This window comes from Helianthus annuus, chromosome 11, assembly GCF_002127325.2.
Source record: "Helianthus annuus cultivar XRQ/B chromosome 11, HanXRQr2.0-SUNRISE, whole genome shotgun sequence".
NCBI lineage: Eukaryota > Viridiplantae > Streptophyta > Magnoliopsida > Asterales > Asteraceae > Helianthus > Helianthus annuus.
The window spans coordinates 171,701,123-171,727,686 of record NC_035443.2 but is presented as its reverse complement, the minus strand read 5'-3'; the positions used below and the strand labels follow the sequence as shown (position 1 = coordinate 171,727,686).

Sequence of the window (26,564 nt, the reverse complement as noted above, 5' to 3'; positions counted from 1 at the left end):
CAAGAAGCGAAAATTGGAGAAACGGAGTTGGACAAGCCGTCGGCGACGGGTATAGGCCGTCCCCGACGGGTTCGGGAAATGCCCCTAAGCCAAAAACACCCGTATCCAGTCAATTAAACCGTCGGCTAAACATGCAGTTTTGGGGACCCGTCGGCGACGGGGTCAGGCCCGTCGGCGACGGGTAGTGGATTTTCAAAACGCAAATGTTGTTAATTTGAAGGCTAAGATCGATTTTGATTGGTGTTCTTTCATTGAATACGGGGGTTACACTAAAAATTGAGTTTGAATCTTGTTCTTGGAGCCTAATTCACCCACTATTCCTTCTCCAATTCCATCTATCACTACATCTCCAACCCGAATCAAGAATCAACCACCATCATTCAGCACAATCTTGATTCCTAACCCTAGCCATCAATCCATTTATCCATCCACCCATCATCATCCAATAACAACCTTCATCATTCACCAATCCTCCAATCAAGCTTCAAGATGACTCCATCCGCATTCCAAACATCCGGTGATCAAGTTGCATCAACCATGAGCGGCTAATCATCTCGGTTTCACCCCGGTGTAGGTAGTTGTTAATTTTAGGGTTTCAATTTGTTCTTGTTTCATCTTAGTGACAATTTGTATTTGGTTTTTGAAACTCTTGACAATAGTATTACATTTGTTACGAATTCGTGAATTGTCGAGCGATGTTAAAAGTTATGACTTTGCGAAACGGTGATATGTAATTGTACATTGTCATTGTTAGGATTTACTTGTGTTGATTACAAAGTGTCTTTTTGTCCGTTCTTCGGGGCGTTGATAGTTAGTAGCACCTAAGTCACGGTACACTAAATCCGTTAATCAAATGCATTTGAGTTGAAACTAAAACTTGTAGAAATCCTAGGTTAGCAATTACTGAAACCGGGTGTGATTCCTTTTTATCATTATTGTTCTAGTATCCAATTTTCTTGCAATCGATAATTAGCAGTTGTTAATTAATTAATCCAATTCCAGTAGTTCAAATTCACATCTTTCTACTAAACAAAAGTACAAAAATATCTGGCAAGCTTCATAATCGTGACAATTCTTTATAATTCAGTCAAATCCATACACAAACCACATACTCTTCGTGGATCGACCCCTTACTACCACTAACACATTGTTAAGGGTAATTTGGGCTTATAAATATTATCTTTGACCGGAGCGCGACACTCCGATCACCGTCGGGTATTGATGATCGCCTCTCATATATTGTCCACGCAATTCTGTGGGGCACATTCTCCAGACGAAGTGTGTACAATCCAGACTACCCAACATACCAGATAGGTGATGTCTCTCCTCATGAGCCTGATACAATAGCGCAACGTCGTGGCTCGTTGGTCTACGTAAAAGTTCACCGGCATACATTGTACAAACCGTCTCGCAGAAATATTCAAGGCATTCACAAGAGGTCCTTTCAGCCATATTTAAATACTCGTCGTTTTCGTCTGGTGGGTTACCAGTTGCAAGTTGTTTAATCGCAGAAGTAACCTTTTGCAACGGCGTGAAACTTTTCTTCATTCTCCCGTCCAAGCCCTCTTGAAACCACTCGTTATTCGCTTCCACGTCACTAACAATTTTTAGGAACAAAGACTTGGACATACGAAACCTCTGACGAAAAAATCGGCATTAAATTTTGGATTTTCGACAAAATAATCGGCCATGAGTGTCTCATGGCCTCCCACACGATCTCGACGGACAATTTTTTTTACTAGACGATGCCGTGTCTAGTAGCTCCGCTTGTTGGATGAGATTTTGGAAGAAAATTAAGCTACCATCGCTTGACGATGAATCTTCATCGTCGGGAAAGTCGGGTAGGGGAGAAAAAAACGGGAACTTGGAATCCATTTTATGTTGTATTTGATAGATTTTTAGAGTGAGTTTGAGAATGGGTGTGGTAAAAAATTAGATTAAGTTGGTTATTTATATTGTTAAAATTGATTTTTTTTTTTAAAAAAAATGACCGTTGCCCAACGTCTCTCCTCATCGATCCTTGTGCTTTCATATGCGGTGTCTCCCCCCCCCATTTGGGTCCCCGCGGTGATGGCGGCGGTGTTCCCGATCGGGGAATGGGGTCACCGATCCCCATCCCCGCTAGTGCCTCGTACACCCTTATACTAAGTGTGTTTTGGTTTCTCTACCGGTAAAGGAAAAGCACACCTGGATTTGGAAGGTAGAGATTCCGTGTTCAAATCTTATAAACAACAGGGTTAAAGAAATTCGTCGTTCAAAAAAGGGTGTGTTGGTTTCATTTAATAAACACTTATAGCATTCACAATGAATTATGTATCCGTATCCATACTTTTTCTCTATCCCTTTCAATTAAATAATATTTGTTATACCTTTATCATCATATTTTCTTTCTCATCCACTCACAACCGTTTCTAAAAATATTAAAAAATTTATAAGGTTTTCTCTCTCCTTTTTTTTCCCGCATATATTTACAGATGAACACTAACATCATATATTTTCTATTTCTTCCATTCAAAAACACTAACAATCATTTCTTATAATATAACTAAACTCACTCACATATTTTTAAGGTCTTCATTATGAATGCTCTTAGACTAAATTATGGTTTCATTAAAAAGTGAATAACGTAATGTCATGTCATTACTACATAGGCAATAGAGCTTTAATTAAACCATTATTTCACGAGTGTGTAGTGACTTCAACGAAATTCCCATTAACTTTTATTGTGAATATTGTTTGTTTTTTAATGTATGTAGACTTCTAAAATAAACTGGTGGCGGTGTACAAAGGGTGACGGTGGGTGGTGGACGTGGACGGTGGGTGGTGGTGATGGACAGGGGTGGTGGACGGTGGTGGTGGCGGTGGTGATGGACGGTGGTGGTGTTTAACCCTGTGCAGACCTTAGAAAATCTTAAAAGTGGTTGACCTAAGTCTGCACCAAGAAGAGCTCGCACATCTTCGTAAAATGTCTGTGAGTGGTCTGCGTGGCGCAAACAGAAGAGTATGTGCATATTTTTTTAGAAAAAACAAACACTACCTTAGTGATCTAGTGGTATCATACGTATCTCTATAAAAATGATATGTGTATAATTTCCTGCATACAAAATCGATGATATTAATGGGTAAAAGTTTGTTGTTAAAAAAATTAAGATGTATACCGGAAACGTAAACAACAAATTTTAGATAAATGCCAGTATGCCACAGGCTAATGGGCCACCTGTTTATGATTTTATGGGCTTAATGTTGTACATTAAAAACTACTCAATGCATGATACTTTGTTAAATGGATAATCAGTAATCACTCATAAAAGAATATATGAGTTTAGGACTTTAGGGTTTGTACCATTAATTTAAGAGTAAATTACAAGTTTTGTCCTTTATGTTTACACCAAATTGCAGACGGTGTCCTTTGCCTTTAAAATTGATAGGTTTTGTACTTTATGTTTTAAAATCCTACACGTTATGTCCATTAGACCTAACTCAGTTTATTTTTTTCAGTTAAATAAGAACATGTGCAGGTCACATGAGGGTAGAAATGTCATTTGTTAATCCATTTATCTTTTCCCCCAATATAAACATCCTTGTCTTGAGCCTTCTCAAATTCTGGCGAAACGCCGGAGACGGAGACCCCATAACCACAGCGGCGACTTCGAAGATGAAAATTCCTTCTTCGATTTAGTCTTCACACACCCAACAGTCAACGTGATTAGTGGCTTTCACAGTCACCACTAATCACCAATCTTCAAACTTGGATGGCACTGATTTAAAGTCAAATCACATTTATTCTCCTCCCCTTGTTTTCAACAATAAAGGAAAATATTACTACTAGACTCAACCACCCATACAAACACCCCCAGGTCTCCCTTTCGAGTATTCATTGGTGGGTTTCATAACCATAAACCAAAATCAGACAAGGAGGAGATGAAATGTGAAATCGAAGAGGTCACCATTTGAAACACCCTAACACGTAATAACATAAAAACGACGCAGCGGAAAAACGATCCTTAATTTTTTTTCTTACTTTGCTAAATACATTGCTTACGTATAGATTTAGTCACAAAACGTTTAACACTTACTAACTGATTTAACAACATTCATGGAAAACAATTCTACAAGTGTTACATAATCCAAGCTAGGTGACCGTTCTTTCCCGTACAATCCTCGCTATCAACTCGATCCATGCCCGCTTCTCTTCATTCGTGGTAGAAGAAATCCGTATAAACCTGTGGACATCATTCACAACATAACCATTAATCATCGTCAACATCATATAACATTATTATCATACAATTAAAAATCCGTATAACATTCAACAATATAAACTTAATCCATTTGATATCTCTTGTTCCGTGTTTGACTTCAATACTTCTTGAACCTGATGTTCTCATACCTGTATTACATTCCAATCTCAAGACAAATCATTAGTATTCGTTAATAACCAAGCATAATGAACCACTCCTTCATACATAAATGACATCTCGCATTCACACATGTTCACATTCCTAAATTCCCACATGCATATAATCATATACCTCTACACATATACGCATGCATTCATACATGCGCACATACATACAAGCTCTCGCGCTGTTTGAAATTAACGAGCCATACCTACATGATTTTCTTTTTTTTATTTAGCATAAGAATTCCATATTCAAGGAATCACTCACTTTAACTCATGTAAATATACATAACTACATTGAGTTTTAAAATAACAACATAATCACATCCGATTGTTTCCTTAAAAATTCCTTAAGATTATGCAAGTACCAGAAAATTTATGTTTTTCACTCAGCTTTATGCAGCTGTAGTAATTCAGTATTTTCCCCTGTTTACATTGAGTATTTCACTTCAAACTAAAATTATTAGTAACGGTGACTCCGAGACCTTTCCGTGGATATAAAACACGCCCCGAACGGACATTCGGTTGATTTTCTATGAATTTTTGAAGACTAGCAAAAATCTGGAAATAAGCTGAATTTTCTGCACTTGGGTATCTCGACCCATAACAATTTGCACTCCTTTTTTCATGGGTTTAAACCCCCAAAACACCGTCAAGACAATTCGCTATTATTAAGTTGAACCATATTCAATAATTTGTATCAAACCACCTTAACTGTAAAAAGAACTTAGGATCAACAATAAGACTATTTAAATCAACACGACTCCAAACACATTCAAGTACTCACAACCGAGTCTTCTGTCTACATTAGCGTCCCCATTTCTCGATTAAAATTCTTATATGAAATTCTACCCATTACCCGGTTACAAAACTGTAGCCATTACTTAAGCATTATTCCGACATAACATTACTACATTGTTTTAATCCGTTTGGTCTACGTAGTAAAAGTTACCGATTTTATACAACCAAAACCATATCAAACCTCAATCATCATCATGCTCGATAAACTAACGCTACCTTACTTAAACAAAATAAGAAGTGATTACGAAAATCACTTACCTCGTGTGTCCGAGTTCGTGCATAGCTTCCGTATTTACCTTTGACCCATTGCCCTTCCATGCTCGTGTCCATGTTGACATGGCTCCTACGCTTTCAGGTTATCATCAACACATTCTTGTTAGCATACATCATTGTACTTGATAACGAGCATACATTTGCATAATTTCATATTCAACTTGCATTAATCATTCATTCACTAACATGTATAGCTTATTTCACTGAAAATAGGCTGTTTGGGGACGTCCGTTTACTGTATTTACGAGCTTGCAAAAATTACAATCTTTTTATGCGACGTGCCCCTCGGAGGGGTTATCCTTGTGTTAAATTTTTAGAGTCTAACTCTCTATCAAAAATTTATAAATATTCATTTACTAAGCTGCAATCAGATTCGTCACTTCTGACTGCAGCTTACGGAAAAATTCATTAAAAATTCCTTATTTACCCGATTGACGAAATTCCAATTGGCAATTCTTTTAATCGCTTAAAACTATCTACAGTAAAAATTTGAGATCATAACTAAATTCCTAAATTGAGTTATGACATTCATAATGGGCTGCAAATTCTGCCAGAAAACGCAGCTTGAACCTTTGATACGGAAAAACTCATAAAATGCTCAATTTTCGTCAAAAAATGCGATTCCAGTGGGGTTTCAAAGATATTTCCTGGAAGTTCATCACAAACTCAATAAACATCAGTTTTTGATAAGATTTGACCCCGTTACAGCCGATTACATTCGGCTGTAACTTTCTTGATAGATTTAGTTTTCATCTAATTTGTTTTCTTAAGCATTTCATCGAACACTTGGCGGGTTTCGCATTTGTAAAACATTATGTACAAGCTTTTAAAGCATGATTCCTACTAATTCTTCACATAACTTATTAACAATCAATCAAATTCATAACAATCTTTCATCCTAACTATGAACATATGGTTGTAACATCAATTACTTATCAATATTTCATCAACACATTGTTTAAATCATTGATACCATACTAATTAGCATCTAGGGTTTCACAATATCCATTCATCTTTTGACATACAAGTGGGTTTTGCTTCAAACTATCAATATAATCAAAATTGCACATAATACAACTTCTATATGAGCATATCATGTAACATTCAGGTTTAATCACACATTTAATCATGGATTACACACAACCCGTTTCATCAATCATCACCAAATCATGAAATTTGACTTACTTGATGTGAGAAACGCTTAAGGGATCATCATTCTTGGTTCATGCACACAATCAGCCCGCGATTTCCTTTTCAATTGATGATTTCTTGTGGTTAGAGTTTACACCCCCTTTTCCCCCTTCTCCTGTGATCGTACGCAGACACACCCTGTGTGTGTGATTTTTTTTTGTTTTTGTTTTAATAAATTATATTTCCTTTTTGGCAATCTAAGTCCCTCAAGTTTAACATTCCATTATAGTTGCCACAAGTTTCATTCCTTAACTTGTTTATTAGGCATTTAACTAAGTTTAATAACTTAGTTATTGTATTTTATTTAATTACACATGGTGACATTCCTACGAATTTAATAATTCGAGTTTTGGGGTGTAACACTATTAGCTCTCTGCTCAACAGAGATAACAGTCATGATCAGTCACCGTCGAACTGGTTCTCCAAAGAGGTTGTTAACAAATACTTGAATCTTTTTAAACACTTTTACATCAAGGTTTCTAGATGAATAAATCAGTTCCGCTTCTCGTTTCTATCTGAAAATAAAGGAGGGTTGTTGATGGTAATCACCGGCCGGAGAACGGCAACCACCCTCAGAAACCAAGCTCACCAGCCTCATCCAACTTCTGTAAACATAACCCTAATTTTCTCCCCCAATTGGCAGGTTGATTTCAGTTTGGAGGGAAATGTGAAAGACTAGGGTTTAGGATGGTTATATTGGGGGAAAAGATAAGATTAGCAAATGACATTTCTATCCTCATGTGACCTGCACATGTTCTTATTTAACTGAAAAAATAAATTGGGTTAGGCATAAAGGATATAATGTGTAGGATTTTGAAACATAAAGTACAAAACCTATCAATTTTAAAGGCAAAGGACACCGCCTGCAATTTGGTGTAAACATAAAGGACAAAACTTGTAATTTACTCTTAATTTAATATCATGTCTTGTAAAGAAATTTACTTAATACGGATTTGATTGTCATAGAGAATTCTCAAAGGTGCTATATCTATTTTGATTGCATGCTTTTATCACATCGAATTGAGTTTATCGGTGGCCGACAAACACGATAAACTCCGATAATGTATTTATTACTCGTATAAAATAATTCCGATCAAGCTGACGTACACGTATTTAATGCCTAGAATGGTGAAAATTAAATGAATAAAACTGTAGTGACGAGATAAAACTAAATTTAACTTATTTTGAAAATTTCAGTCAGCTGTGATGTTATAGGGGTGTTTAAAAAACTCGTGGCTTGCAGCTCGTTCGAAAAAAGTTCGAAAAGAGCTCGGCTCAAAATTGGCTTGGCTGTAAACGAGCCAGCTCGGCTCGCGAGCTCGTGAGCCAGCTCGATAAGTTTTACATCCTTCATTTTTTTGTCTCACATCGCTCATAAGACAAAAGCTAAGGGAGTATCTCCCCTATAAAAGAAGGTAAATAAAGTGTACAAAGTGAGTTAACTATTATACTTGTATATTTAGCCATTTGGTTAAACATAATTGTAATTATGGCCCTTAGTCTATGAAAAGATTTATTTTTAGGGCTTTTAAGTAGTAAATTTTGCGGTTATTTGTTAGTTCGAGCTAGATCGAGCCTAGCCGAGCTAGCTCGAATTTTAATCGAGTCGAGCTCGAGCCTCAAATCTCTGCTCGATTTGAAATTCGAGCTCGAGCCAAGCCAGCTCGAATTGAGTTCGAGCCGAGCTCGAGACAGGTCGAGCTCGGCTCGTTTACAGCCCTATGATGTTATAAGAAAATTTATTGGTGAATATGCCTAATACTAGATCAAATTCGCTATTTTTGTCCTAACACATTTATTATAAAGTTATGCCGTATAATATAATATCATATATTCTGGCACTCAGTACAAACATACGATGCAATGCATATAAAATAAATTAAAACATAAAAAGTAAGATAAAAATCTAAACACACAGATATCTGTTTGTGTGAAATCGTATCTAATATCCTAGAAGGAAACACACATTTTTATTTGATCAATTTACAAACTAAAATTTGTTTCTTCTATAGTTACACTATTGATATGGGTAAATTTGTTGTGTACCAAAATTAGTTCTAATTTAGAATTTCTAATTTTTAAATAGGTTAAGTGGACCACATAAACCGTTTCAGACCCATTAGCCCATTACATGAAATATAAATCAAACATATTAGGCGTTCACATATCACATATAGACACAACATACAAGAAAAATATATTTCACAAATTTCACATATCTAGACAACCGATAAATATGTTCATATGAAACTTATTATATATTTATATGGGTGGGGTAAGGCTTTGGGATGAAGAGGTCATGGGTTTGATTCTCACAAGCGGTGTTTTTCTCATATTTATTGGTTTTTTTCTTGAATTGGTGTATAGGCATTATGTCTAGTGGAGATGAATATGATCAGGTTGATCTGATTGTGGCATCATGATACTCCAGTGGTTCGTCAGTGATCTAAATTTACCGTTAAAAAAATTATATCTTTATTTATTTTTAACAGATATTATTAGTATTAAATAACACATGTACCCTTTAGAATATGGTTTTCTAATTAAACTTTTGGTTAGTTTCTTAATTTTTTTAACGACGAATTTTTTCTTCTCGTGACACTTGAACCCAAAACTTTACACTTAGACTATGGGGTATGGGGCGGGGGTTGGGGCAGAGGTTGGGTACAAACGCCCAAGTCACCACCCCGGGTGGGCTTGGCCCCTTGGGCGGAGGTTTCAGCCCGGGCTTTGCGCAGGCCTAGCGGTCTTCCGTGGCCGGCTCTCATTGGCTGGGTTGACTAGGCTATAGGTGGCTAGATTTTTTTTTTAATTATGTGTGTATTTTTATAATAATTGAAAAAAAAATTATACCACGTGGCCAACCCACACGGGCTAACCACGTCCCGCCATACCGACCCAGCATGCAACTGACCAACGGTGCCCCTCGAAGTCCACGTGTCAACTCATACCCAAAACCTTCGCCCCACCATACCCCACGCATTTAAAGGTTTACATTAGTCCGCCAACCAAGTGGTGGTTACTTTCTTAAATAAGATTTTCAATTATTTCTGCATTTTTTTTATTCTTTCTGTGACATATGATATTAAAAATTAAAGATAGTCAAACTCATGTCTCCTTCCTTTTTCATTAAGCTGAGTTGTCATAATGGGGAAACAAGTGAGATGGTCCTACAAGTCAACAATATCCTACGTGGCATGTGAGCAATCAGTCACGTGACTTCCATCATCCCACTATAATCCCCTTGATCACACACTTCTCTTTGCTCCCTCCCTATAAAATGAACTCCTCGTGCTTTCAACATCACAATTACCCTGAAAATGTCTGATTACTTCTCTGGCCGTCGCTACCACCAACTACCATGGCTCGGTCACTGGTCCGACCGAAATGTTGTACCTAGCATGCCTTATGCTTTCAACAGCTTCTTTTACTACCCAAACCTTTTCGCTGTTAACGATGGTGGAGGATACCTCCCCCACCATCGTTACCAGTCTGGCAACAATTTTGCTAGTTTTGCCGCACTACCATCCACCAACAATCTGGTATAATTTTTTTATTGTTCTTTAATTAATTTATTCGTTTCTTTTAGAAAATTGTGCATGGGTTGATCATTAATTATTTTTTGATCAACCAGCGTGTTGGGACATGGAGGCGCGGTGGTTTGAAGGCCTACTACCGTTTTCACGGTGGAATTGGCGACGGATGTTGTGGATTGGCTTTTCGCAATACTGTAGACTACACCGCGGCTCGTCCGCTACAACTGTTTGATGCTTTGGATCCGATCAACATTCAGGTCTCTTTATTAATTTCTGTACTAAATTTAGTTTTTTTTATTTTATAAAAGATACAATCATTTCTCTTTCATTTGTTTTAGATGACAACTGATCATGGTGGTTTTGTGAACATTCCGATGATCGGACCATCATGTCTGCCGGAGGAGGCAAGTAATGGAACCGGTGTGTTCTTACCGGCGTATCCGAAGAGGATCCGTGGTAGAAAAGGTGATGGTGTGAACAACAATATTTGTTATAATAAATCTAGTTGACAATAATCTACTCTTTATTCTTAATAAAACCCATAAAATCTATACAAAATTATAAATCATTAAAACGAATTTAGAAGTAATACTGCTAATAATTAATGTGTTATTTTGAATTTGAAAGACTTCTTTCTAAAATGAAAGAAATAAATACTATCTCACATTTTTTGTGTTTACTTTTATGCTAGTAGCAGTGTACGGTTGTATTGTTGAACAAATACAAACTGTGTTATACATCACAACTTTTTTTTTTCACAACTATAACCCATGTAAGATAAAAATAAGACATAAAAACTAAGACAAACTATGTGAGTTTTATAAAACATATTTTTTTTTGCTGATTTCTCTCTTATGAATTTCACATGATTAATAAATTGTGTACATCATAATTGATTTATTATGTATTTCAGAATAAATTATTCATGTCGTATTACATACGTTACATATCTACTTTTTTGACGTATGCGTTAAATGCAAATACGCGTATTAGGGATGACATAAATAAATAAGTTTTTTTTATACATATAAGTTTGTAAGTAATAACTAAAGTTTTTGTTTTCATGGTTTATGTCACTACTACAAAAAGAGGCATTTGCTATGAAATTTTGCTACAGAAAAAATTGGTGGCAAAATTTGCTACGAGTTAGCTATGGATTAGCTAGGAACAAATTTTGCTACGAATTAGCTACGGATTAGCTACGAACTTCCGTCGCAAAGGAATTCCGTAGCAAAACTCATAGCAAATCCGTAGCAAAATTGACGAAATTAATATAAAACATATAATGTAGCAAAACCGGTAGCAAAATCCGTCGCAAAACCATGAAAATAAGTATTTAGAAATAAACTAAAAAAAAGTAAAATAGAATCTGTAGCAAAATCGATAGCAAAATTGTGAAAATAAATATAATAAAAAAACTTAGTAAAATTGGTAGCAAAGTCCTTAGCTAAATCATAAAAATAAATATTTAAAAACTAACAAACTGAGGTTTAAAAAAACGGTAGCGAAAACGGTAAGTAAATAGAGTCCGTAGAGAAATTGTTAGCAAAATCTAGAAAAATTCTTAAAAACTAACGTAGCAAAATCTGTAGCAAATCCATAAAAAAATCATTGCAAAATAAGAAAAAGAAAGTATTAAAAAAATAATTTACTAACATCCATCACAACATCCATAGCAAAATACGTTGCGAAAACAAAAAAAAAAATTAATTAATAATAGTGGTAGCAAAATCCATAGCAAAACTAACAAAATAAATATTCAAAAAAAAAAAAAACAATAAAAAAGACGCGTAACAAAATCCATAAGCAAAAATGAACAAAAGAAATACTAAAAAATAATTAATAATATTAACAACAGAAAATTCAAAAGTAAAAATATTAATTAGTTAAAAATAGTTAAAAAAAGTCAATTTTACACGCACTCGTGTGAACATAAATACATTTAATATAGCTATCTCATACAAATAATATAAATAATACGTACTAAATTAAGCATAGGGATGAGCAAATGGTGTTGGGTACTGGTACTGAATATATTCGTTACCGACTTTTGACGTTTTTGGTACCGGTTTGGTACGATATCGGTATTTATCAGTTTTACCACTCAAATACAAGTACCGTACCAGGTATTTTCAGTACCGATGCCCATTCGTGGGATTTTCAGTACCAGTTGACACCGAACTCATCCCTAGTTAAACATATTAGATCATTCTGGTAATTGGTTTTTATAACGTTTTCATATTATTTGCACTCATATATAAATATACAAAATCCATGGAGGGGAATAGTGCCAGACATCTACTTGACATTTCTCCGTTGACCCGAATAAATTATGATTTTACCCCAGCTTAGAATTATGATTTGGACCCTAGTCAATATACAAAATCCATGGAGGGGAGTAATCAGGCAGCTAGCTTCCTAGCACTTCCTCACTGGCCCGAACAAATTACGATTTTACCCCAGCTTAGAATTACGATTTGACGCCAATTCAAAATTCCAGTCTTACCATCGTTGAAGATTTCGACAAATTACGATTTTACCCCAGTCAAATTTACGATTTTGCCCCCAATTTAAAATTACAACGTTGCCACCGTTGTAGCTTTTGACAAATTATGATTATACCAATGTTTTAAAATCCGGTTTTTATACCATACCGGATTTGGCTCAAAAACGGTTTAACCGAGTGTATAGAGCGGTTTAATCGGGTGTACCGGGCAGTTTAACCGTTTTACTGGATCGTTCAATCGATATAACTGGCCGGTCTGAACCGGTTTTTAAAACATTGGATTATACCCCAGTTGAACTTACGATTTATCCCCAATTCAGAATTACAGTCTTTTCATCGGTTTCGTTTTTTTTTCTAGCAAAACTTTGATAGTGTTTTGTTTTAATTGGTAGAGAAATATTTGGCCGAGCGCCCCACAACGCGGGTGGGACATAAACTAGTTTACTTCTTATACATTTTCAAGATGGGGGAATAGTGCTAGGCAGCTGCCTGGCACTCCCCCATTGGACCAACACGTTTTGTTATTTTATATCCATTTTAAAATTACGTCTTTGCCCCCAACTCAAAATAAAATTACGCTTTTTGTCCCCATCTCAAAATTACGATCTTGCCCTAAATTCAAAATTACGACTTTGCCTGGCACTCCCCCATTGGACCAACCAGTTTATTATTTTATATCCATTCTAAAATTACGTTTTTGCCCCTATTTGAAATTACGGTTTTGTTCCCAGCTCAAAATAAAATTATGATTCTGTCCCCAGCTCAAAATTACGATTTTCCCTCTATTTAAAATAAAATTGTGGTTTTGCCCTCAACTCAGAATTACCTTTTCGCCCCCAGTTCAAAATAAATTTTGTTTTTTCCCCAGCTAAAAATTTCGATTTTGTCATCTGTTCAAAAATGTGATTTTCCCCGTTTAAAAAATTGTGATTTCGCCCTCAATTCAAAATTACGTTTTTTCCCCAGTTCAAAATAAAATTATGTTTTTGACCCCAACTCAAAATTACGATTTTGCCATCGGTTCAAAATAAAATTGTGCTTTTGCCTCCAGCTTAAAATTACGATTGTACCCTTAGTTCAAATTTATATTACGCTGTTACCCCACGTTCAAAATTACGAATTTGCCCCTGTGAAAATTTACAACTGTGCTCCTGGTTTAAATTTATAGTACTCCCATTACTGTAGCTTTTGACAAATTACGATTTTACCCGGTAAAAAATTACAACTTTCACTCAGTTAAAAATTTTAATATTGCCATTGTTTTAGTTTTTTTTAAAACTATAAAAGTGTTTTGTTTTAATTGGTTGACTCGATTTATTTGTTTTTCGTGTCAATGAACTGCCTAACACTCGCTCATTATTCGGCCATCGCCCCGCAACGCGGGCGGGGCGTCAACTAGTATACTACAAAGACCATGAGGGGGAACAGTGCCAAACAACTGCCCGTCACTCCCACATTGCCCCGGACAAGTTACGATTTTACCCACAATTTAAAATTACGATTTTCCCCCTTTTCAAAATTATGATTTTGTCCCTCATTCTAATTTACATTCTTGCCACTCTTTTAGCTTTTGACAAATTATGATTTTACCCCAGTTAAAAATTATGATTTTGCCCCCAGTTCGAAATTACGTTCTACCCACCGTTTTAGTTTTTTTAAGCAAAACTATGGTTGTGTTTTATTTTAATTGGTTGACTCGATATAATTTATATTCGTGTCAGCCAGCTGCCTTGTACTCGCTCATTGTTTTGACAAATTTCAGTTTTGCCCCCAGCTAAAAGTTATAGCTTTGCCATTGTTTTAGTTTTTTTTATCTAGCAAAGCTACGATACTGTTTTGTTTAATTGGTAAACAAATATTCGGTCTAGCATCCCGCAAAACGGGCAGGACATAAAACTAGTTCATTTACATATATAATATCGATTTAGCTATATGCAATTAACACTTAATCATGTTTAATTAGAGGTGGCAATCCTGACCTAAAGGCTTTCAGGTGGGTTAGTTTGGGTTGCTTTTAAAATTATATGGTTAGTTTGGGTAAGATATTTTAACTAAACGGGTCACAACGGGTCAATTGAAATTTCATCTTGTTATTTTCGGGTCAAAGCGGGTCGACAACTTTAAAGAAATTGGTCGATGTGGGTTAGCACCTTAAAGAAACGAGACAAGTTTTGGATCAGAATGGGTTTCGGGTCGGCACAAGTATACACACAAGAGGGGTTATGGCACGAAACAGGTTTTGGTTCGGAACGGTTTCAGTTCGAATTGAATTTCGGACCGAGACGGGTTTTGGATCGGAACGGGTCGGTTAGGATCGGGTTCGGGCCGACACGGGTTTCTGCACGAGACGGGTTTTGGATCGCAACAGGTTTTAGGCCGACATGAATTTTCGCACGAGACGAGCTTCGGTTCGGGACGGGTTTCGGTTTGGTTTCGTTTTTTGTTTCGGTTTCACTACTACAAAAAGAGGCACCTGCTATGAAGTTTTGTCATGAAATAAAACTGGTCGCAAATTTTGCTATGTATTATTGTTAAAAAATATTATTTGGGTTTCAACTTTTTATTGTTAATAAAATATTTTATAAAATATTTTGTGATTGGTTACTTTAATTGTTAATAAAATACAAAAATATTTTATAACCTCCTATAAATTCATTTTACCTCGGTAGAACCACTTTTTCCTCCACTAACCCACTTTCCCCTAAAACTACTTTAGTTCCCTCCTAATTTCAAACACAATTCAGTAATTCCCCCCATATATTACCCCTATTTCAATCAATAATGTTACTATCATGTCTTTAGATTCGTGCCTCCCTGAAATCCTCTTCCCTTCCCTCTCACTAATACCGATCCCTCTTTAGGGCCGGGTCGCCGGGTCACCGAACAACAGGTATATATGTCTTTTGATATATGATAAGTATTTCTATTATGTTAATTTCATTATACTTTACTTCTATTTGATCTATCTACTTTGGTTTGTAGGAGTACTAAAACCTTTATGAACAACAGGCACATCAACTGTTTGATAATTTGCCCCAACTAGATGTTGATGTTGGGGATACACAAGGAGACAACCGTTCATGTCTGCTTCAACTTTCTTTTGTTTGATTGAGATGTACATCAAAGTAGTTTATTAATGTCTTGGAAAAGAAGCCTTGGCAATGGTTTATTTTTTTAACAAAATTTCTTGGCATGTATTTAGATTATTAAAAGTGTTATTTTTAATGGTTTTTAATGATTATGCAGGGCAACGATGGACGTATGCCTCGCACAAAATAGTGGTACACCTTATTAAAATTTATCAAATCCTTTTCTTCCTACATTTAGAATTTACATGTTAAGTACTAATGAATTTGCTACTTTTTATATGTAAAAATAGTTTCATTAGATGAGCATGGCAACGATGGATGCATATGGAACTTGTGCTCAAAGTTCAAGAGATATCAATATCCATAAACTTTACCCATCAATTGGGTGGTGTGTAATTTTGTATGATGTGGATCTGCTAGACGTTACAGAATTTATGAACACAAACTTGTGATTAGAGAATACAATTTGTATCGTACTTACATAATTTGTATAATTTTGTATTTCATTTGAATAATGTGTACAGTTTTGTTGGTTTATATAAAATTGAATTATATATATTTTTGGGTTGAATTATGTGTATATGTATATTTACGATTAAATTATATAATTTTATAGCTTTTGCAGAAATAGGTAACAATTTTATTTTTATATTTTGCAAAAAGAATTTTAGCCAAAGCTATGGTGAATTTTGTAGCCAAATTTCATAGTCCAATTTGTAGCTAAAAGAGTGTAGCAAAATCCGTAGCAAACTTTTTCGTAGCAAATTCATAATTAAAAGATCAAAGAGCGATGACTCTTTAATAGCAAAATTTTGTAGCAAAAACTTCTTCGTAACAAAAAATCAGTCGCAAAATTACGTAGCTAAAAATCTCTGTAGCTAAAAAGTTCGTAGCTAAAAATCTCCGTAGCTAAAAAGTCATAGCGAAATTCCGTAGCAAACTTTTTCGTAGCAAATCCGTGGCTAAAATACCAACGCCCCTTTTTGTAGCTAAAATCGTTGCAAATATAATTTCCATAGCTAAAGTTCATAGCAAATCAATTAGCGACGAGACTTGTAGCTACGAACGAAATCAGTAGCAAATCCGTAGCAAAATGGGTGTTTGCTACGGATTTGCTACGAATTTGGCCATAGCAAATACCTATTTCTGTAGTAGTGTGTGAACATGTAAAAATAATAAGTTTTTTTTTTTTTTTTTTTTTTTTTTTTACTTTATACTTATAAGTTTGTAAAATATTTTCACCTTCAAATGGAAAATTTCACATTTTGAAATGTAACTAATTTTCTAGCTGCTGGCAGTCCTGAGAGTGTTTTTGAAAGTTAATAAAATGTATTCTCTTTTCTTCTGGTAAATAAAAAAATTCTATTAAAAAGTGTGTGGATTTAGATAATTTCTCAAAATAATAAACTAAGTGTATAAAGGTTCGTGAATATTTCCAAAATTTTAACTTGTACTCATGGAAACTTTATTCTTCACATTTTCTCTATTTTTGGTGTAACATTTACATGTGTTCGATAAACTTATTTTTGTTGGTCAAAAGTCATCTTCTTATCACTTTGATTGAACATCTCATATACACTAAATCAATGATACCTTAAACACCTTAAATAAATACAATTAACAAAAAAATATAAATGAATATATTATGGCTACTAGTATACGATATATGTTATCAAACTTTATATCCAAAGCTATTCTTTTTGTGATAGGTATGCATGTTCGTGGTCGTCGTGGTGATGGTTTGAAACGTCGTGGTGGACAAATGATGCAAGAAGACATTGTCGCAAAACCTTTTGTGGCTGGTGATGTTGCGAAGAAGGATGGTCGTAAGGATATGGAAGAGATTCCTATAGAACTGCTTTTACCTGCAGAATGGACATACTAATTAACTTATGTTAAAAAAATAAAACTTATATGTATGGCCATTTCCTATATGATTAGGAACAATTACAATATATAATAATGGCTAAAATAGATATTATAATATTAAAAAATAATCCTATGATTTTGAGTCTGATCAGCAAGGTAAAATAACCACATTGCACAACGGCGGACAAACCATATAACAAGGGGTAGCTCCGGCGGTAGTGTAAAGTTTGGAAAAAATTGACGTTTTTTCTATTTCACTACCCTATAGAAAAGAAATTTTGAAACGTTACCCCTTAACATTTTTTTTTCTAGATCCGCCACCCGTCCCTTAACTGATATAACACGATTTAATAGAACAGTAGGTTTAAAAAGAAACCGAATTCTATTTGATATTTAGAAAAAAAATATTTAAAAAGAGGATTAAGAAATAAGTTATATGTAATTTAAAAATATTTTTTTTTATGATATGAAACACAAAATTACAATTTCTACTTACATCCAAAAATTCATTGACAAATTTCAATGGTTTAAAAAAAATATTTCTACATCCAAAAATGTTTTAGACACATTTATTCTCATTTCTTCTTCTTGCGCCATACATAGAGTGACAATAAGGTAAAATCTAAAAGTGTTACGTATGGCTTAATTTCTACATAGAAGCGGGGGGACTTTGAATTCTTTGTTCGGACGATTGATTAGACTGCATGGTGTGGTATCAAGTCCCTAGGGGCTTTATCACGCCATATAGATTTAGAGTAACAATGACGCCCCCAGTGTGAAATTTAAAGTCCCTTTAACTATATAAAATATAAAAGAAAAAAAATTTTACTTAATAAATGAAATCTGATTGGATATCATTCATGTGGCCCCCCCAAATGCGCTACCTTTAACGCTCGTTATTTGACTGGAGAAGTGAAAGAGGAATTCCTAATTTTTACACATCTGGTCAACAAGCATATTTTGATCAAATCCAGCGGTGTGTGGGAAAATATGGGGGTGATGTGACAGGGGCCACAGACGAAAAATCCTTGATCCGTCACTGAGTTTAGTTACCACTAAAGTTTTTCCGGCTGATGTAATTGAATAACAGCTAATGGTTTTAGTCGCCAACTGACTTATTTTTTCACGAAGAGTTGTGTTGTTTCAAAAAAACTTTGTGACACGTCTTTGGTTATTTCTTGTACGCACGTTGTTAGAACAAATTTCCATACTCAGCTCGTTACACGTTTTTAAATCATGTAATTATAGTCTTTGATTATCCAGGCTATTTTTTTCAAGGTTCAATATACGACAACTGAGCACAGAGGTGAATGAGATCCAAGATTGGATCATAGAGGTGGATACGTCAAAGTTTATAAATAAAGACGTTGAAAGGACATAGAGGCATTGTCTGTGATGAACAACTTATGGCACTGTGTTTCTTTCCTTCCCAAATTTTATTACTTATTGTTCTTACATTCAACCTTTGTAATGAGTCATTGGCATACTTATTGGGATATGTATATTGACAAAATACACAAAGGTTAAACTTTTGTTAATATCTTAATCTCACTTCTCTCCCAATGTAGGCATCTCTTCTCAAAGTCGGATTCAAAAACCATATTCACCCATCGATCAACATGACCAAGTAAACGCTTCACCTGTTAGATTAGAAATTTTTTCAACTGATTGAAATTTTACTCATGAAATAACCGTCCCTGAAAAGGTTTACTGTTTTCTGAATCATCTAGCTTGGAAGAGCATGTTTAACGTTCCCGTGGAACCATTGAGAATGGTAATATGGTTGACGTGCAATCACCTCTGAACATTATTGGTAAAACATACAACATTGTTTTTTTTTTTTTTTTTCATACTTGACTGTTGTAAGTCAAAATGATTGGTTTTATATAAGAAAGTTATCATACAAAAAAGTTACAACCAAATACATAAATAAATATCTATTTTGTTTGTCTTTTAGGAGTCAAACTGTTCTATATAACACTCTTTCAAAACCTGCAAAATATTTTTCATTGACGGCGTTCATCTTGTGTTGGTTGTAGACATTTTGAAACAAGTTCAGCCAACATGAATGCTCCCTTTAGAGGATGATTATTATCCTGAAGCTGCGGGTCCAGAATCATTTCCAAATTTACCTCATGTGCTAGCAATGGAGTAGCCCATTTTACCAAATTTTGCTTTCCTACTGGTCTGTCATAATCATACACCTTCATTCCTGTTAGTATTTCAAGCAATACCACTCCAAAGGAATAGATCTCACTCTTCACTCCAAAACCTGCCAAAGTGGTCATTCATTGGTTAGCCATTGTTGCGTGCACAACTAGCTTAGTACCTTTTAGCAAAGAGGAAACGAGTTAATTGATTGATAAGGAATTGAGTAACCTATGAACATTAGTTTTGAGATTGTAACTAAATGACCAGGTTCAAAGTAAAAAATACCGTCTTCGCATTGATGTGCTATGATAGTACCCTCAAATTTCACATCTGCTTGGTAACGAAACCACTCAGGCGCGACATAAGGTGCATCCATTTGGAACGCGTATGAACCAAGAGCCACAAATGAGTTGTCCACCTCAAAATCCCATAGTCGAGCATTGTAATCCTGGGAGGTATATGTATATAAAGAATGTAAAATTGATGTTAAGTTGAAATAAATTAAGCATGTCAACGACAATCTTATTTACCTCGTCTACCATTATACAAGAGGTCTTAATTTGGCTATACGCTGGATGCCCCTTCTTATATGCAAGAAAGAAAGCCCCTGAGCTGCTCCTACTATTTTCAGCCGTGCAACCTAAGAGAGTGAAGCCGTACCTGGCTCTGCATATTTAGAGCATATACTTTATGCCTGAACGACTCAAAGGCAACCGATATTTGCACAAGACTATGACATAATGACCCAAAAATAGAGTCAACTATGTTTGGACACATAAAGAAGACTATGCCGATTTTTTTTACCGGCCTCCAAAAGGAAGCTTATCTAAACTCACGCCAGGAATTTCCTCGTAAACACAAGACAGTACTTGCTCATCTAACCAATATCCTAAGAGTTTAACAAGGTTGGGATGATTAAGTTCTTCAGGTTTGAGACCCAGCTGCATATCAAAATTCAGTAAATTAAATATGCTTGCACTATTTGAAAGGCCAAAATGCAAACAATTATGTTGAAATTCATTCATTATGCTAGCAAAGATGATCGTTTCTTAAATTGTAAAGAGGTGTCTATCTGAAATTACCTCAGAAGTTCCAACATCCCTCTCCCTAACGTACATAGCCAAGCCAACACCAGATTCCGTGAAGAACTTGTGGTAATCCCATTTAGTTCTTACCCTTACAAATTCACCATATGTGAAAGTTCTAGTTACTCGATCAGTTGATTTCTGAGTATACCAAGCCCTGATTTCAGATTTGCTTCCCTTTGCACGAGTCTGCATCAAGTCAGCTTTGCCTGTGAAAATATATCTTACCTTGTTAATGAATCTTCCATCATCAACACCAGAACGAACTCTTTCTCTTTCTCGTGACATTATAGACTCCAGCTTGACCACAACCTCCGCCATTGTAGGGCGTTGTTTTGGTTGATCATGTAAGCAATGGGCATCTATGCCTGCAAATTCCTTCAAGCATTTTTTTGATATTTGTCCAATCAGTCTATGTTCAATAATTTCGTTGAGTCTTCCCTCTTTGTAGTGGTGTTTAGCCCAATCTGCTAAACTCCATTCATCGTCACCAAGTGATGGATCTACCACTTGCTTCCCACATTCCTCAAAAAGGACAACCCCAAAGGCGTAAACGTCAGACTTTCTTGTCAATTTTCCACTTTGGAAGTAGCATGGATCCATATATCCAAATGTCTCTTTGACTAAAGTGCTCAAATGAGTTCGTGTCTGATTTATTGGGCCTACTTTTGCCAATCCAAAATCAGAAACTCTTGCAGCAAGGTTAGAATCCAACAAAATATTGGAGGTCTTCACATCTCGGTGTATCACCCCATGTTGAGTTGACGTACCCGTGTGTAAGTAGTCTAATCCATGGGCAGCGCCTATACATATTGTTAGCCGTTGTAACCAAGATAACTCTGTATCACCTTTATGGAGATGATCTTCAAGGGTCCCATTGGGCATAAACTCATAAGCTAAGACCATCTCGTTTCCTTCGTTGCAATAACCAACCAGCGGCACCATATTACCATGCCGCAGTTTAGAAAGGAGCTTAACTTCGGCCTCAAATTCAGTCACTCCTTGGTTGGATGTAGAATCCAACCGCTTAATTGCAATATCGTTTACTGAATCAAACTTTTCCAGAGATATATAAACCTCGCCGAATCCTCTATGACCGATGACTAATGCCTCGTCAAAGTTGTTTGTCGCCAGTTTAATCTGTGCAAGTGTAAGACGTTGACATGTTTGATCTGGCAGTACAAAACAGTAGTTGTTATGCTTGATAAGTGCAGGTAACATCGTTCCTCGATCTGTATTTGTTCAGTGAGTAATGAATTAATGGTACTTTAGAATTGCTTGCCAACAAATGTATTTGTTCAACTTCAAGTCTTCATTGCTATAGTTGGCAAGCGTTGATTTTTTGATCTTCTCCTTGTTTCTTTTCTTTTCTTTTCTGGTGGGCTAGATGGAAGCCACCCAAAATGTTATTACTTTTAGTTTAATGTATATTCATTTTCTTAGTTTTATATATTATAACTGATATTCTTTTATCGTTTATTATCTTAGCACTACTTTTTTTTGAAAGGTGTGAATTATTCGCGAATGTCGGGAGGTCTAGCATACGTTGTCTTCGGGTCCGCGCTAGAGATATTAGTAAATGTAAACTTAATTTATGTTATATATATATATGTAATTAATATTCGAATGATATAAGTATATGTATATGTAACGATGTATTATGTGAACGGTTATGTTGTTTTGGTTGGCACCGCTACGGTTATCATTCCCTCCAAAACCAACTGTTAACAACCACCATTATATATATAGTTTGCCGGCAAAGATAACCGGCACCAAGACATTTCACAATCGAAATTGTCCTCTCTATTCTTGCCTGCAAATCTTTGTTCACTGCACACTCACATCACAAACACGATGAAGCCTCACATTCAAACAACTTCTGCTGCACATGTATTCAATATCCAACAAAGTGGTATCAGAGCCACTACCGAAAATGATGAGAATCCTAGGACGAAATCAACGACCCTGCCGTGTAAACATTGCTCCGACGAGAAGAAGGAAAGAAGATGGTTGCAGAGGAAATTTTATTATTGCAACAAACCGGGGCATTAGATTGCATCATGCAAGGAGAAAGAAAACAATGAGGCTACACAACTCATACGTCTAGCGATTAACACAGGGACGCAACAACAGAAAGAATCAAATGATGGTGAACGAAATGATCAGAGAGTGGAGTACATAGTGACCGGAACTGTTGGCGGATTCTGGTCCGAAATATGGTACGTTAGTAAATCTTTCAAAAGGCACTACTCCAGAAACTTAGACATGTTCAAAAGAATTAAAAGTATGTTTGATGAGGAAACACAAACCGGTGAGAATAATTTCTATTTCATAAAAGGAATAGGGATTGTTGAATAAATGAGAGGATCTGAAAGAATTCGAATTCAAAGTGTCTTCTTTACTCTTGACATTGATAGGAACATACTTAGTTTGGATCAATTGATCACCCAAGGGTACACGGTTAAGTTTACCGGGGATTCATGCAAGATTTTCCCTACATTTAATGTTCCTGTTATGAATAAGAAGAATGATATATCTGGTTTCTCTAAGGAAGATGAGATTGGTAATAGAGAGAAAGAAACGGTGTTAAAATCCGAACCGGAGTATGAAACCTTCAAAACTGAATATTTAAACCAATATTTCGAAAGCCTGAATATATCATCGAATGAGCCTGATTAGAATGTCTTGATAATTCAAACAATGTCATTCAAAGACTTCCAAGACTGAAAGGCTCTTTTAGACATGTTAGAGGATGACAGTTATGTCGGCAAATACAAGTTTTATATAGAAAAGAAGTTTGAGGAGATGGTTGATTGGTTTCTAAAAGGCAAATTAGAGATCACTACAAGACCACTTCCTGTATATGCTGAAAACAATAGGAAAGTGAGTTTATTGGATCTATACATGTCTATTAAAAGGGAAGGTGGTCACCGGAGAGTGACTAAAAATAATATGTGGGATGTGATCTCTAAAGACATGGGATTCGATTACAATGAAGGAGAATTTACGAGACTTATGTATGCTATGTACTTAGATGTACTGGTTTAGTATTATAAGTTCAAATCTACTCAACAAGTAGTAGCCGAAAAGGAGATTAAGGTAGATGTTGCAGAAGCAAGAAGGAGCAAAAGCTTGGACGAGAATGAAGGATCAAGCAGGTGGTCTGGTGCAGAACAAGAAGGAGCAGCCGAGGAACACTATGCCTTCTTTGCTGGAAATGACTGGTACGGACTTAAAAGGCTGCAACGAAGGAAGAGGTTCGATTTCAAGAGAGCTGACAAAGCGGTTAATGAAGCTAATGATAGCGTGATAATGCACTCTCGGAAGAAATATTAAGTTTATGGGGAGTCTATTAGTAAATATAAACTTAATTTATGTTATATATATATGTAATTAATATTCGAATGATATAAGTATATGTATATGTAACGATGTATTATGTGAAAGGTTATGTTGTTTTGGTTGGCACCGTTTCAAACGGTTATCATTCCCTCCAAAACCAACTGTTAACAACCACCATTATATATATAGTTTGCCGGCAAAGATAACCGGCACCAAGACATTTCACAACCGAAATTGTCCTCTCCATTCTTGCCTGCAAATCTTTGTTCATTGCACACTCACATCACAAACACGATGAAGCCTCACATTCAAACAACTTCCGCTGCACATGTATTCAATATCCAACAAGAGAGCCCCTCGCACAATAGATCCTCAATTTAAACCACTCAATGAGAAACCCCTATCACCTAGACTAGAACTTGAGACCTGGAGGGGAAAACTCATCCGGGCTCACCATAGGTGAAACTTAAATACCCGTGGCCACCACTAGAGTACTAGTGATGGTTATCTTAGCACTACTAACTATAAACTTCATTTTATCATTGTATGTTCCAATAGCGGATAAAGGAAAAGGTTCATTTTGTTAATAGTTTTCTTAAAAAGATTAAACATGATATTTCATTATACTTTTAGGACCCGAATAAATATCCAATGTTTAGCTTGGAGGCTTGATACAAAACAGGAGTTGTTATGCTTGATAATCTCAAAAGGGTGTGTGGAAGTCTTTAGTAAATGTTATCGACAAGGTGAAAGTTGCGGGGCTTGGGTTTAATCACATGTGTAGAGGCGTTTTCGGGGACGGGTCAAGTATCCGTTTTTGGCTCGATCCCTGGGTTTCGCTAAGCCTCTTAAAGATGGTTTCCCCCTTTTATTCACACTAGAGACTGCAAAAAGATGTTTGGTGGATAATCGTTTCAATTCGATGGACGAGTGTTTTATGGGTCGATGGCGATGGGCGAGAAATCCAAGCACGACTGAAGAAATTAGTGAATGGAATTTTTTCATTGAAATGCTGGATAGAGTGTCTAAATAAAGTGGGCGCGACAAGTGGGTTTAGAGCGTTGGTAATCAGAATGTGTTTTCGGTTAAGGCTGCTAAGGAGTTTATTTGGAGCAACAAAGATCATAGTTCCAGGTATGTTTTCAAGTGGACAAAGTGGTTTCCAAAAAAGATTATTATATTTATGTGGCAGGCGGTCAGAAATCGCATTCCATCGCTTTTGGCTTTCCAAGCTAGGATCTGTTTTGATGGTGACCCAAGGTTTATGATGTGCCATGATGGGGAGGAATCTGCAGACCCCCTGTTGTGTTGTGTGGTTGTTTTGTTGCTTCGATTGTTTGGAATTATATAAGCGGGTGGTGTAAAGTGAGTTCGATTTACGCATATTCGGTTAAAGACTTCATTGAGTTCGATGAGCATATTAGCGAAGGAAAGCAGAAGGAGGCGATTAAAGGGATTATTATGGTAGCGTGTTGGTGCATCTGAAGGCGAGGAATGAGAGGAGGTTTTCTAACATACCAGTCGAAGCGGAAAAGATCATTGAAAATATTAAGTCTATTGGGTACTTATGGTTAGAACCAGATCTTGCATAGAACTATTAGTTGGTGATGTAGCGTATGTTACGATAATGAAGAGCAAAACACGTTGATTCTGTGAATACCCGTGTTGATCTTCCCCAACCCCCAAAATTCAACCCAAAGGGCATAGAATTTGAAGTGAAATTTGAGTAAATTCGAAATTCAAGTCTGACCATCCAAAATTACCAGAGAAAGACATAAATAGAGACAGAAATTCGAAATGGGCCTCAAAAAGACCAAGGGCCAAACACAAGCCGAAAAACAAAATGCCCAAAACACTTCAAAAAACATAAAAACGTAAATAACTAATAGAAATAAGCGTTTTTTGGCCCGGATGATGACCCAAACCGCCATAGTCCATTTGTAGCAAGATGGAGCTCGTTCTCACGTTCGTTTCGCCTGGTCGAACGCCAAAAACGGACCCCCGTAACCCAAGTTAGAGCCATTTAGTGAGACCTCTTTTGTTACACGATCTTGGGCCTCCAAATACAAGATGGCCCGCTCCTCCACACTTGGACCTGCATCATTCCCTCCTGGGTAGACAAAATTCGACCTCAAATCTGTAGCAATCTCATCATCAGACGAATCCCCATGAAAAGGCAGCAAATGCTTGACATTGAAAACATCAGAACAACGAATGTGACTGGGTAACTTCAGACGATAGGCATTAGAATTTATCTTCTGCACAATCTCCACTGGCCCAATCTTCTTGGCTGACAACTTATTGTACTCACTAACTGAA

At 36.0% G+C, this 26,564-nt stretch overlaps 2 protein-coding genes and 2 long non-coding RNA genes across 4 annotated transcripts; 2 read left to right on the top strand and 2 right to left on the bottom strand.

Moving 5' to 3' along the window:
- Positions 1-3,996: 3,996 nt before the first annotated feature.
- LOC110915701 lies at positions 3,997-6,796 on the bottom strand. Its single transcript, XR_002579175.2, has 3 exons — positions 6,662-6,796; positions 5,462-5,551; positions 3,997-4,223 (listed from the first exon to the last, which is right to left on the bottom strand). It is a non-coding gene; the product is annotated as an uncharacterized LOC110915701 (long non-coding RNA).
- A 3,153-nt stretch (positions 6,797-9,949) lies between these two features.
- On the top strand, positions 9,950-17,730 carry LOC110915702. Its single transcript, XM_022160433.2, has 4 exons — positions 9,950-10,209; positions 10,302-10,460; positions 10,542-10,668; positions 17,508-17,730. Exons 1-4 carry the CDS (start codon positions 9,988-9,990, stop codon positions 17,681-17,683), a joined length of 684 nt encoding a protein of 227 aa, XP_022016125.1. The 5' UTR covers positions 9,950-9,987; the 3' UTR covers positions 17,684-17,730.
- Positions 14,035-16,321, top strand: LOC110915703. Its single transcript, XR_002579176.2, has 4 exons — positions 14,035-15,599; positions 15,692-15,873; positions 15,956-15,990; positions 16,089-16,321. It is a non-coding gene; the product is annotated as an uncharacterized LOC110915703 (long non-coding RNA).
- A 1,943-nt stretch (positions 17,731-19,673) lies between the features above and the next one.
- Positions 19,674-22,124, bottom strand: LOC110920436 (probable receptor-like protein kinase At2g23200). The gene is made up of 5 exons (XM_022164649.1): positions 20,901-22,124; positions 20,623-20,759; positions 20,349-20,484; positions 20,104-20,266; positions 19,674-19,939 (listed from the first exon to the last, which is right to left on the bottom strand). Exons 1-5 carry the CDS (start codon positions 22,122-22,124, stop codon positions 19,674-19,676), a joined length of 1,926 nt encoding a protein of 641 aa, XP_022020341.1.
- Positions 22,125-26,564: the final 4,440 nt, after the last annotated feature.